Below are 14918 nucleotides of genomic sequence, written 5' to 3'. Positions count from 1 at the left end.
AAAAGTCCATTATTGTAAGTTCATATAATTTTATTGAGAAATTAAAATTTATATGGTATAGACTTATAGTTAGGTGGCTATTGAAAAAATATATATATTTTTTTCTTACTAAACAAACTTCTAAAGTATTTAAATAAATTCCGTTTCCTATTTTTCTTCTTTTTTATACTATTTTCATCACATAAATAACTATTTTATACCATTTATATATATTGTATGTTTCACGTGCAGGTTGTTCTTATTTGGGTTGATTTAAATTTGGAATCTCGTGTGTAAAAAATGCACACCTTGTTTTGATTATATACTTAAATAAAAATATATTGAGTCCCAATTATATCTTGTTTTTGGTTTCCAATTACGTATCTCCAAATTATAGTAAGTCAATATATGGTGTTTTTTTCCCTAATAAAGTAATATCAATAAAAACTGCGCAAAAATCGACCCGCATCATTCTTACTAGTTCTACTAAAAAAGAGTGTTTTTTACCGGAAAGAAGAGAAAGATCAGATATTCCAATGCTCTATATATGTGTGTGTATATATATATACACATTCATATATACACAACATTGCTTTAATTGGAGATTTGAAGTGGTAGTTTCGTGGGAAAATTAGAAACGAAAAAGCGGGAAAGGAAGAGAAAAAAAGAAGTGAAGCAGCAGTAAAGAGCGGCGATCAAGGCGGGTAGGCAAATCACGTAAATTAGTCAAAAGGGATGGGCCAATGCTTCCAAAAGAAGTAAAGATCCATTGCATAAAAAGTACACAAAGTTGGCGGTTTCGTGGATAATTAATCACTTGGTTGGTTTTTTTTGGTGGGCCGGGCCACACCATACCCACAATATTTACCAAAACAATAAATTCAAATTTAAAACTTGATAAGACCTGACTTGCCTTTCCCGGTTAAAATCCAGACCCGGATAATTATATGTTGGTATAGAATCCAAATTAATATCTACTAAGTAAACCATGGTGGTCAAGTCTAATCATGTTTAAATTTTAAATATGACTCACAGATTCGGAGAGATTTAAATTTAACTAGGTCATTAAGTATTAAATCGATGATGATTTAATATTTGTGAATAATATATTAAATACTTAAAAATTTTGATCATAACGCAGTAATAGTGGCCGTCCATTATGATAGGTATGCATTTGGTAATGTAGAGGATTCGGACTCAACCATGTAATATTAGAAACAGATCATATAATACAGAAACAAAGCCGTTATATAATCTATATACTGCAAATGGAGGTGTAAATAGACACAATAGATATAGAAAAAACTGACACAGGAAGAAAGAGATAAATAAGTAGAGAGAGAAACAAAGAGAGAGAGATATAAAGAAGAAACGGGCGTTTTAAGACAGTATTTGTGCACGGAACGCTTAAAGCCCTCTCATTCAATGCTTCACCCAACTCATCACCACCCCTCCTTATTCTTCACCATCAACCCATTCACATCCTCCCCCTTCCCTCCTCATTCCACCACCACCACCGCCGCCACAAAACCCTCTTCTTCCCAACCTATTCAGGTACAATTATTCACTAATTTGAAGGTTTTTCATACATATTTATAACATATATATATATATGTAATTGTTTTGGGGTTTTGTGATATTAGGCTGAACAAGGCATGGAGGCGTTGAAAAGCAGTTTCAGGCCGGAAATGGCGGTGAAAGCGGCGGCGACGAACCACCAGGCGTGTTTGGATGACTTGTGGATGGCTAATGGTCAAAACGGTGTGGTCTCGGGCGATGATTTCTTTGTTGACGACCTGCTTGACTTCTCGGAAGAAGGGCTAGTCGAAGAAGAAGAACAAGAAGACCATAAACAACAAGACAACAAGCCTTGTTGTCTCTCTATTTCTTCGCCCAAACTACAGTCCCCAAAAGCAGAGAAAGTACAGCCCTTTGACTCTGTCAAAGACGATTTTGGGTCCGTCCCTGGCAGCGAACTTAGCGTACCTGTAAGTCCGCTGCTTATCTTTCTCTAATTTCTCTCTCTAGAAAAAGGGTTTTAGGGTTTGTGTTGAAAAGGGGGTTTCTGTTTTTACAGGCCGATGATTTGGCGGACTTGGAATGGTTGTCTCATTTTGTTGAGGACTCTTTCTCTCTAACATTTCCCGCCGAAAAGCTGACACAGGGCCGCTCTGAAAAAGAAACACCGGTCTCCGACAAGCCCTGTTTCGCCACTCCGGTTCAGACGAAGGCGAGAAGCAAGCGAGTTCGGGCTGGAGGACGGGTCTGGTCACTCGGGTCGCCTTCTCTGACGGAATCGTCTTCCTCGTCTTCGGCTTCGTCGTCTTCAACTTTGTCATCACCGTCCAATCCATGGCTTATCTACACCGGCCAAACTCATACCGCCGAGTCGTTTCTCGGAAAACCACCCGCCAAGAAGCAGAAGAAGAAAAGCCCGGAAGCCTCCGCCGCCGGCGGAGGCGGTGTTATGGGTCAGTTTCCGCGGCGGTGCAGCCATTGCCTTGTTCAGAAGACCCCACAGTGGCGAGCCGGTCCGCTCGGTGCCAAAACCCTATGCAACGCCTGTGGGGTCCGTTACAAATCGGGTCGGCTCTTACCCGAATACCGCCCCGCTTGTAGCCCGACGTTTTCAAGTGAGGTTCACTCTAACAACCACCGGAAAGTGCTGGAGATGCGGCGGAAGAAAGAGTCTGCCACCGGTTTAGGTCCTCCGGTTCAAAGTTTTTGAAAATTCAAATAAGATAAAGAAAAAAAAAAGGGAATGTAGACATGAACCGGTGTCAGTGAAACCGGTTCGAATAGCACCGGTTTGGTTGAGTTCATCACAATGTACATTTTTTGTTCCATCATGGTTGGTGCGGTAGGTTTCTAGGCAGGTAACTGATTTGGAGAGACTTTAATGTACTCTTTTTTTTTTTTTAATTTTTAGAAGAAAAAAAAAAAAAACTAGAATTTTTATATATTTCTTTAGTGGTTTCATCTATTATTAAATTTATTAGTATTTGCAGTTTTAGAGAGAGAAAGTGAGTGAGAGGAGAGAGAAAGTGAGTGAGGGGGGTCGGAGTGTGTGTCTGAAACCGCTTAACCTTTTTGCTAGGCCGTTGAAAAGCCAAAATATTATGAACCCGAAGCACGAGAAGAGGGTGGGGGAAATTTTTGATGGCGTGACGTGTACGTATGCCTTGCAATCACCACCGTTGAGTAAAGAAACTGGATTTGGCGGTGATGGAATTTGTACGGTTGAGATTGTGGTAGTTTCATGCAGGACGTGTGGGTCACCCTTTGATCACACTAAAGTCCGGTGGTTGGTATTTTTTTTATGTCACACGTGATCGAGGGGGGTATAGTGCTCTTCGATATTTGCACTGTATATGGACCACATTTTTGGTGGACATTTAGGTCATGCACTTTGCAAAGGCAATGAAATCTCCACAAGAATTATTAAAATATCTTCTTTTTCCTTTTTGGAAATTTGGAGCCATTAGTACTTATTAGTCCTAAGAATTATGTTATTTTTCGTCAATACAAGAAAGAAAATAAAAAAAAAGCTCTTTACTTTAGTCTCTTTTTTAAGATAACAAGAAAGTGATGGTCCAATACTTCTTTTCTAATATATTCAAATTTAAATTTAAGGGTAAAAAAGCAATACATTTGAATTAAATTGTTTATAAAACTATAAAATATTTGTATAAATAATTGAGAATGGCATATCGGACTGCATCAAACGATTTACAAGCATTATACAAAACGATTTACAAGTATTATACAAAATATTTGTGGATTATGAGTCATCTGATGCAATACAACACTTGTATGGTATTTAATAAAAATTGTTTTTGCCATTTGAACAAGTGTGGAGTTTTGTGTTTCTCAATGAGTGCACCCCTCTTTCTCTCTCTATGAGCTATATAGTGGGGGTTAAAGAATTTAATAGGAGAGAAATGAAAGAAAAAGAAAAGAAAGGTAATGGAAAGAAGTATTATATTGTATTTGGTATAAATCATTAAAGGAAAGTAAAGGAAAAGAAATGACAGGATACAAATTAGGTATTGAGTGATTTTTGTTACCCTTCAAAAAAGAAAATGGGAAGAAATTTAAAGAAATAAAAGGAAAGAGCTATAAAGTTTAATAGGTCTTTTTTAATATCAATTTTGCTATTATTCTTGATATTTTTAATTTTTTTTGAAAGAAGTATGAATGGTAAGTTCATTATTAATCAACCAAACACTATACATTACTCATTTCTTCTTCTTTTTTCTTCTTTTTTTTTTTCTTCTTCTAACTAAAATATATATATTTCATTGTTCCAAACATAGCGAGTAGCGTATGTGATAAAAGGGATTTCTATATGTAAGTGAACTTGGCACAACATATTTGTAATTCATTTACTTATCAATATAATAAAAAAATATTAAAATCCACCCTCTTAAAATATTAGATTCTCCCGAAGAAACATTTAATTTGAGACAAATAGAGAATTTATTTACTATCAATATGATAAGCACCAAATATTCAATATTTGAGTATAAGATTATTAAGTTTCAAAACAAATATAGTAAATTAATGGTTAGTGATTACCAAATCAAATTAGAATAATTATAGCATTTCTATCTTGTTAAAAACCTTTTTTTTTCTTTATTTTTTTATTTTATTTTTTTTTTTGTGTAAAATACATAATATGTGTAATTTTTTTTTTTTTTATCTTCGTATGTATGTTGCCCTAAGGAAGAGACAAAAGAAGACTACTTTTTGATCGAACCAGTTAACAAGCAGGAACAAAGTCCTTATCTAAGTGCATTAGCTTACTGCAAGACCACTGACGAGTTCCACTTTTGCTATACTTCTGTTTTGTTTTGAGATTAGGGTTTCAATATTTAAAACTTAAAAAGGTAAATTAGTAACTTTTGAAACAGATAATGTATGTTCTATATGTCCCTTAAAATTATTATTCTTCATAATCGACACTTCAATTGAGACGAAGGGAGTAAGTTGTAGGTTTGTAAAAATTTTGTAAGGGGGTTTGGGAATGACACGTAATTGGGTGTCATTCATAGATACATTTTTACACAAAAAAATATAAAATAATAGTTTTAACTAAAAATAAATATTTATAAAAAAAATAAAATAAATAGATAACCACTACATTTCGTGGTAGTTTTTGCAACACCATATTTGTGTTGCCTCTTGTTATGAAAGCTTGTTAGGGTTAACTAAAGAATCATATCTATATGCAAGCTATTGTGGAGGTGCTCGGAATTCGAATTGATAACTTGAATATGAATTTGAGTATTTAATTGATCCGAATATAATAATTTAATAAATTGGATATGAATTATATTAAATTTAATCAGCTAATAATTTAATTCGAGCAAATGTAAATGCTATATATAGATTATCTATCATTTGATTCGCAGTTGATAAAAAAATTAAACAAAAATGTTGATTACAATGTTACATTGTGTTTTATCCATGGACACTTTTTATTTTTTCCGTTCTTCATTTTTTAATTCTTTTGTTCATTCTATTTTTTTTTTCTTTAACGAAGAATTATATAACTAATTTTTCTTCTCCTTTTATTTTTTCCTTCATATTTTTGGTCTTTCTCTCGCTTTAGTTTTTAATTTAATTTAATTTAATTTTTAAAATTACATCTCTTAACAAATCGAATTGGGCCACGTTGTAATTTTTTAGTTTGATTTAATCATGCAACTTGTGTGGCACCAATTTACCTTATCTTGTAATGTCATTTGAAACATTATGGGTCTTGGAGGTTTCTGAAATATCCATTGGCATTTTCTATTTTCTACATGTTGGTTTTCTTGTTTGAATTTTTTTTTTCTTTTTTAAATTCTCTTTTTTTCACATTATATATGTAAATATTTTAAAAATAATTTTTCAAATTAAGTTGACATTAATTGATGTGGTCCATCCATTGTGGTGGACCCAACTCTCACTTATAGTGAGAAAGTTGTTGACTTTTTTTTCAACTAGTGTAACATTGAATCCTTCTCTTGAATAGTCTATAACAAATAAAAATAAATAATAATAATAATAATAATTTAGTATGAGTCCCGCTCTTCCCATTTGAATTTATTTCGTTAATTCTCTATTTCAGTAAAAGAATGTAGACTTTATTATAAATAAAACATAATAAATGTCCTATCGAAAAACTATCTCATTTGATGAATTAAGTAATCAATCATATTAATACATTTTTGCTCACACCCAAATTTGAATCTGATTATCTTAATAAAAAAGTTCTACCATTGGAGTAATCATATTGGTTAATGAGTTTTTAAATAAATTTGTGATAAATTAAATTTTCTATATATTTTTTTATTGAAAGAAATGAGCATGCTAATTAGATGGTCAAAAATCTTATAATTACTTTAAACTTGGTATAATCACATCAATTAGTAGACTTTTATATATATATATATATATATATATATATATATTATGTATATGGATTTGAAAATCAAAGTGACAAAATTTAATGGAGGGGAGCGAAGCCTACACTAATGTTAATAAGACAAGAAGTAGAAGGTCTAATCTTGCTAGTCAAATTCTAAACACGTCTAGTGATCACGTGCATAGCCGCTCCTCTATCCACATGCTTCCTATTTCAATTTTAAATTCAAATACCAATGACAAGGGCTCGAGAAAATAACTTGTTTCGGTCGTACAAATGACATGATATCATGAGTTGGTTAAATATTAACATGTAATTATATGATTCATTAAAATAAAATATTTTTATTTGTCTAATAACATATAATTAGTTGATGACACGAATTCATGACACGAATCACGTGATATCAACGATACATGCAAGAGAAGTCTTTCTCACGGTAGCATGCAATACAACACAATTTATTATATTTAACAAGTTATTTGGAAACTAAAATGTTAGGTTGCTAATCAACCACGCTTAAGCTCAATTGATATAAATTAATGATATTTTGTTACTACAATAGTGAAATTTTATCACGAAGTTTTTCGGGAAAAAATAGAAAATGATTTTCATACCTAAGTACTAATATTACAATTTGAGGGCAATGATTCATATGAAATAATGTGTCTCTACCCCACCCAACATAAAAGAAATGCATAGAAAAATTTATAGTTGAACTTAAAATTAGATTTTTTGGGGAGCTAGCAATTGTGATGATTTGAAGTGTGTATGACTTGTTGAGAGAGGTCGAATTAAAACAGAGAATGTGTCACTTTTTTAAATTATGAATCATCTTCATTGTATCTAACATTGATAGCGATAAGGATAATAATTGTTAATTGAGATGCATTATTAGTTTTCTTGAGATATTTTTTAAAATAGAATTGATGGTCAAAATTCAGGCCGGCCCTTCACTTGTTTGAGTGGTGTCCCAATCCTCTCGTGGCATTCCACTTGGCGAGACCTAAAAATAATAGCCCCCTTCCTTACTGCATTATATATATATATATATATATATATATATATATATATATCTAATACTATATATCATGTAATGGTGGGTGGTGATTGTGCCAACCCCTAACAAACCTTTTGACTTGGATACAAGGGTTGATCACAAGCATTTGTCTCTACTCTTCCGTAAATAAGAGTGTAACCAACACACCATTTTGAGATCAATACACATGGGAAAATCATTTTTGATCGGAAAGTCTATTCGAAATTGTTTGACTTTCAAACGTTTTATCATTATTATTTACGTCCCGACAATTATTTTTGAATGTCTTTTAGTTTGTACAGTACCTAAAGTTGAAATTCTTTATAATTTCATTCATGGATAGATTTGTTTCTCATTTAATCAAAGTTGTTATCTGATGTATATAAATTCGATAGCATTGACAGACAGAGACTAAGAATTTATTTCTCTTTGTGAGTAAATCTTGTCCGTAGAAAAATATTTTAATATATGTGAAATATCCGTGACATGATATACCATTGGACTAAATACTGACACGTAATAATATGATTCATTAAAAATGTAACGAAGTATAAATTAAACCATTTTTTCCTTACAAAGAATTAATTGAATTGGGTCAATTGAAGTAAATACTTGGTTATGTACAAAATAAAATTGGAATTAGCCCAAGGTCGGCCGGTCTAGCGCAATTTGCACCACTTGGAGTCCATTGTACCATATATGATCATCAGCAAGAGATATACTGGTAGTTGTTTGGTTCATTATACCAAACATGGCAGTGATGGAATTCAAACTAAAAGAAAATAATCAAGACAAATATATACATATAATTCTCTAATTTTGAATTCTTGAATTGATTTTTAATTGACCATTTGTTGCGTTGTACAAATTTTGTTTTAGTAATTTGGATATTCGGAACTTTATCCCGATTAAATTTCTGAACACCATGCAACGTGCACGTATCAGGTAAAATTCATAGCAATATAAAATCAAGATTCTGAGTATGGTGGTGAAAAAGTTGTTACATGACACAGATTTTTTTCATAGTGTGCTAGTAGGTAAAGTGTCATCCGATTGTGCTGTCTGCTTACATATCAGCTAACCCAATCCATAAAAGAAATCAAGAATTAAAGAAAGGAAGAAAGAAAATGACACAATTAGGTTCGTAATATGTGATTGGAGATAAATGTCATAGATATTATCGTGATGTTATTAATTTATTTAATATCATTGTGATCCTAACCCATTTTGACATAAAATCAATCAGATTTGTTCGACTATAAACTTCATATCATTACTCTTTTCATTATTAATTTGAGAAATGCTATATTGACTTTTTTTTTAAAAAAAAAATTTCACAAGGAATATGAACCTCCTTGATATTTCAGAAGGAGAAAAAAATGAAAAAGAAAAGACAAGAAAAATATTGACCATTTTCAGAATCTAAATTTCTTTTGGACTTTTACTGTTTTACCCTCCTCAATATTATCATTTACTTTCAATTTAGTTGATCTTCTTTACTATAGTCTTTTGACTCTTTTTATTACAAAAGTGGGAGATGAAAAAAAAAAGGGGGATGGATATGCTTTTTTTTATTTATTATTATTTTTTTTTAAACTTTAAGGGGGATGGATATGCTTTCTAGTGCTTTGATTCACATCTAATTGCTTCCTTTCTCCTCTCTCTCCCCCTTTCCCATTGAATGAAATGCAGAAAAGGAAAGCGGAAAGTTAATTCTTTTTCTCTTCCCCCATCTTTGTTTCTATTTTTTCCCTTTATCTCTCTCCCAATCTTTTTTGTTTCTTTGGTTTCTTTCCAATCTTGTTTGTTCAAACTTTCATTTCCCTCCCTTGGCCTCATAAACACCCAAATAAGTTGTTTGTGTGATGGTTCATATCATCATTTCATCCTTGCGATTACCCTGAAAAGAAAAGAAAAGAAAATATGCTTATCCGGCTAGTTAGAGGAGTCTGAATTAAAAACTGAGAGTTTACTTGGTTCAATTTTTTAAAAACAGCTCTCAAACAATTTAGAAAATTATAACCGAATAAGTTTTGTACAGTTTTTTTGCTTTTCAATTCAACTGAAAAACTGTGTGTGTGTAATTTTAGCTATTAAATATATATATATATATCATTGTCGTACAAGCACTACAAAAAGGAGATGGAACATCCAAAAGGTGTAAAGTAACAGCCAAAGGAGCAGTTAAAAAACAAAAACAAACAATATCATTTATCTTTATCCCAGTCCCACAAACAAAAGAAGGAAAAGTAAAATTATTATTCCATAAATACATTGTAATTGTATTTGCATAATTAACACTCGATCCACACACAAAAACACCAAACTTTCTTACGCACAAGAAGTTTGTGCAGACCGAACTATTTGCCGCAAGGAATGAGTAAACACGCAAGGCATGCACAAAAGTGCATAAAGTGAGCAATTCAAAGCTGTATCAAACTGTAGAAGTAATAAAGGCATAGAGGTTATTGGTAGGACCAAAAGCACATAATAAAAACACATAGTGAAGTGGGGGCTCATGCATGCAAAGTCACAAGCCTTTACAATGTCTCCCATTTGCTTAGGGTTTGTGTTTGTGATGTTTCATTGGAGGAAAATGACCTCTTCCTCCATTTGACTTCTTTGGTGGTCCACATCCCCAACGCCAACAACCACCCCCATTGCCACCACCTCCTCCGTTGCCGCCACCTCCTCCCCAACCCCATCCTCCGCCTCGACCACCACCACCCCCACCCCCTCCTCCTCCACCGCTGCCACCACCACCACCTCCGCCACCACCATTACCACCACCACCGCCACCCCCACCGCCGCCATGTCCTCCTCCCCATCCATAACCTCCACCTCTTCCTCCTCCACCACCGCCTCCGCCTCCCCCTCCACCACCACCACCGCCTCCTCCTCCTCCACCACCACCCCTCTTATGATGTTTCTTATGATCCTTATTTCCTCCTCCTCCTTGACCACTGCCACCACCAGCACCCCCACCACTACCACCGCCACTGCCGCCGCCTCCTCCACCGCCACTCCCACCTCCTCTACCACCATTGTTCATATCAATTTTACTATCAACCACAACTACATTTGGTAAAGTAGTAGTGTTTCTTCCTTGTGCATCAACAACATCAATGCTATGATTTCTTGCTTCACCACCATTAAGCCCATCAACCAAAAATGGGCTCAACACCGACACAACAACAAGCAACACAGGCCCAACAAACCCCATCTTCTCCACAACTTGGTCGCTGCCACAGCCAAAACTCTCATCCACATTCCCTTATATACCCTTTTGCCATTTGAGTCCTCACTATGTAACAACAAACTCAAAGCTACCAAAACCTATACCCTAACAAAAGGCTGCAAAAAGTGAGGCAAAGGGATTGGAGAGCAAATGTTCCTTCCGGCGCAATTTGTCCCCACCTACATTCTCTGCGACTAAAGCACGCATGTAGGGCACATTATGCACCTAACAGCTTCCTACTTAATTGCTTGGCACTATGCATGCCCATTCTAGCTATGATTATATTATTTGTACCCTCACATGATTCACATCCCTTGTTAGATTGTGATAGTACTAAAATAGTTTACTACTCTAACCTACTATCATCTCTTTCGAATTATATATATATTATCATCATACTAATAGATATAGTTTATGATATGGTGATTTTGTCTCTTGTAAGCACAGCATTAAGAGGATGAGCACATGTTGGGCTCCATATAAAACACACAGTACATTTGATTCCATGAGTAGTTGATAGTCTTTATTACAAAAGGCGCATGGGGATGCCCACTACCCATATAAAAAAGGGCACTTATTGGAACATACAAGTAAGCACAATGTAGGGCTAGAAGAAATCTAGGGTTGCTTGGTTCTTAAGTTTTCTGAAAACCGTTCCAGCAATTTGTTTTCGGATCGATAACTATAAAAAACAATTTTCTGAAAACAATCCTTTCAATAATTGAGTTTTCAAAAAGATGCAACTAAACACGTTTTTGTTCAATTCTATCTGTTCTTATAAAACTGAACTAAACAGACCTCCATTTTTTCTTGTCTGTAGAGCATTATTGTCTATATATGAGTTGTAATGAGGGGACATGCAATGCTATACACACTCGAAGTCCATTTCTATGTAGAGGCGCTCCTCTTCTGTCATTTGAATTGAGAAACAAGTTGGGAGTCAATTTAGTACAAGTTGCAAAAGTGATGGAAGCTGCATGTGGTGACCTTTGTTTAAATTTTCCCAACCTTAATTGATGAGATTTCAAATTGGGGTTCTTGGTTTGAGTGGGGGTCCATATTATAGTTGGATAATTAATTCCCATAAGAAAAAGTGTCCATATATATATATATATATATCAATTCAATGTGGGTGAATTGAGAGTGATGGCTTTTGCTTGACAAATGGGAGTTGAGGTTGGAGTTCAAGTGGCCACCATGTGAATTTCAATTGAATGGATGGAGGTAGTGGTTGAATTGGTAATGGAATTGTAAAAGAGAGAAAAAGTGCAATCCAGATAAGGGCCAGACCATACTTATAGGATATAGGTAGATATCCACAAAGGGAATAGCTAGGGGATGTTAATGTCATCATATCTCTCCATGTGAAGGAAATTCAATTCTTGAAGCAATTGTTTTTTTCTCCTTTTGGTGAAAAGTGTGGTCACAGCAACTTCCACCATAGTGGCCAAGGAGTGGACACAATCCTACCATGTTCATAGGGTTGGCCCAAGCTCATACTTTGTGTATATATGACTAGCCCTAGCCTGTTCATCTGTCCATAATACAAACCCCTCATGATAATTTAATTCTCATATATATTTTTTTATTCTTAATCGTCTTTTCTTTTCCCCTTTAAATTTGAGGAATTCTTGCAAGTTCATATTAACTTTAACATCAATTTTATTTTTTAGTTCATCGAATCTTCGTAAATGAAAATGATAAGAATTTGGATAAATTATATTGACTTTTCTTCAGATTTGGACAAATTATACATGTGTAGATCGTTCAACATTTATTACTTTAATCTTCCTTAAAATTTGACGTGTGCTCACCGACTAAATTTTTCTTTCGAATAAAACGATAATTTTGCTATTTTCTTATTTAAAATCCAATATAATGTATTATTATAATATAAGGGCATTGTTAACTTTTCACACTCAAAGTCAATTTCTTCCCACAAGCGAATGAATTTAAAGGAATTCAAAGTACTAAACACTGTATAATTTGTCCAAACCTCAAGGCAGATGTAATCTATCCAAAAATTTTGAAATTTGGTTAGTTTCGAATGGAATCAATTAAATTTTTTTGAAGCTTATAATACTAATTAGAAAAATGTAAAATATAACTTCAAGTAATATTTTTTCCCCACTGTAAAACAAATTTAAAAAAAAAAAAAAAAAATCCTCCCTCTAAACACGTGTCTTATTGTTTTATATTTTGAAAGGAAAAAAAAACGTAGTATGTTTTTCCAATGTTTGCGCTCAACCTAATAAAATTTTGATCCATTCGTTTGTTAAGTGAACAAGTCAAGATCAACCAACATTTTCATATTTCTTTACCGGTAAGGTAAAGTCTAAAATAACCTTTGATTCGACTTGTTAGGCTCGAAAAAAAACTCTCATAAAAAGGTTTGTTACGGCTCATAAAAATAACAAGCTTATTGGAATTTGATTAGACTTGTAATTGATTTTTTTTTAATCTTAATCTCGATATGAAATTCAAGGTTGACTTTGAAAACGATCTTAAGTTAACTCTAGGCCAACTGGAAGCAATCGAAAATATTTCAATATTAGCACAAAAAAGAAGCCGAATTCAGACACATATTAAGACTCGACTCAAGTTCAAGCTACACTTAAATTCAAACCGAATTTGAACAACCATGTCCTCGACTCAACTCGCCCAAATTGTAATCCTACTAGTAGTGTTCTTTAGTCCTACTAATTAAGATCAAATACTCCATGTCAAAAGTTTTATCATGTACAAAACTTGTGCAACAATGCCTCTCATTTACGGAGTAATTAAGCAGTACAAGTTTTAGTGCTTTACCACCTCCTTATCCATTACCTCCCAGCCTAAACCTCCATATTGCACAACACAGAGTATGTAACCCTATTTATAAGTGCACAAGACTTGTTTTATAGTGTACATTTTGAAACGATAATCTGTGCGATTAATCACTTTTTTTTTCATGACAAAGAACTCCCACAAAGTTTTTGGAGACTCGAATCGTCCATAGACCTTGGTTAGGTCACTTGAATTTACCACCATTCTTTGATTTTCATGGGCTGCCCACTGGGCTTTTGTAGTCCAGAAAGCTGCAGGTGAGAAAAAAAACTTAGTAGGACTTGTAGTAGGACCCAGTGATGATATGTAATTGTCCCTAACACATACTACTGTGTTTGGTTCAGGCCCACAAAGATGTGCATCAAAGTCTGCAAACCCATGTCTATATGGGCTTGGTATAGCCATGGGTTTGGTCCGAGTCCACAAAGATATGCATTCAAAGTCTGTAAAACACTTGTTTATGTGGGTCCGGTATAAAATCCATGTTTATGGGTTTGGGCGGAGCCCACAAAGATATGCATTCAAAGTCTGTAAAACACTTGTTTATGTGGGTCCGGTATAAAACCCATGTTTGTATGGGTTTGGTCCAAGCCCAAAAGATATGCATAAAACTCTGTCAAGCCCATGTTTATATGGATTGGATATAAACCCACAAAGATATGCATCGATGGATGTATTGTGTTGGGCCGAAATTGCTTAAAAATGAAATGGGCTGAAGACCAAAGATGACACTTTGTTTTTTTAGCAAGCTAAGAAGTGTTAGATATAGAGAGTCGAAACTTAGTATTCCAAAATTCACGAAAGATACTAATCCACTGGACTATCGAGACTACTGCAACCAAAAATAATTTTGGATGTGCATCCATGGGATATTGGATTGTATTGTGCTGAGTTGAAATTGCTTAAAAATCGTTATTCAATTAAACAAGTATGAATCTAAAACTATGTCAACCATTTTTCTCTGTAACATTCCACACAAAAAAAATAAAAAAATAAAATAAAAACAAGTATGAATCTATTTATAAGTGCACAAGACTGGTTTTATAGTGTACATTTTGAAACGATAATCATATGCGATTAGTTACCTTTTTTTCGTGCAAATAACTCCCACAACGTTCTTAGAGAGACCCAATCCTCCATCTCGTTAGGTCACTTGAATTTACCACCATTCTTTGATTTTCATGGGCTGCCCACTGGGCTTTTGTAGTTCAGAAAGCTGCAGGTGATAAAAATCTTAGTAGGCCTTGTAGTAGACCCAGTGATGATATATTATTGTCCCTAACACGTACTACTGGGCTAGGTCCAGGCACACAAAGATATGTATCAAAGCCTGTAAACCCATGTCTATATGGGATTGGTATAACCATGGGTTGGTCCAAGCCCACAAAGATATGCAGTCCGGTATATAATCCATGTTTATATGG

General features: G+C 34.1%; 2 protein-coding genes across 2 annotated transcripts; one reads left to right on the top strand and one right to left on the bottom strand.

The window, feature by feature from the left end:
* The first annotated feature begins 1254 nt into the window (after positions 1-1254).
* Positions 1255-2905, top strand: LOC132266628 (GATA transcription factor 5-like). The gene is made up of 3 exons (XM_059767556.1): positions 1255-1533; positions 1623-1967; positions 2057-2905. Exons 1-3 carry the CDS (start codon positions 1405-1407, stop codon positions 2705-2707), a joined length of 1125 nt encoding a protein of 374 aa, XP_059623539.1. The 5' UTR covers positions 1255-1404; the 3' UTR covers positions 2708-2905.
* A 7108-nt stretch (positions 2906-10013) lies between these two features.
* On the bottom strand, positions 10014-10653 carry LOC132316332 (uncharacterized). Its single transcript, XM_059814826.1, has 2 exons — positions 10410-10653; positions 10014-10180 (listed from the first exon to the last, which is right to left on the bottom strand). Exons 1-2 carry the CDS (start codon positions 10651-10653, stop codon positions 10014-10016), a joined length of 411 nt encoding a protein of 136 aa, XP_059670809.1.
* Positions 10654-14918: the final 4265 nt, after the last annotated feature.

Source organism: Cornus florida, unplaced genomic scaffold, assembly GCF_030987335.1.
Source record: "Cornus florida cultivar Cherokee Brave unplaced genomic scaffold, ASM3098733v1 CherokeeBrave_3.0.0_Hap2_Chr07, whole genome shotgun sequence".
Lineage (NCBI taxonomy): Eukaryota > Viridiplantae > Streptophyta > Magnoliopsida > Cornales > Cornaceae > Cornus > Cornus florida.
This window is presented reverse-complemented; position numbering and strand designations above follow the sequence as displayed.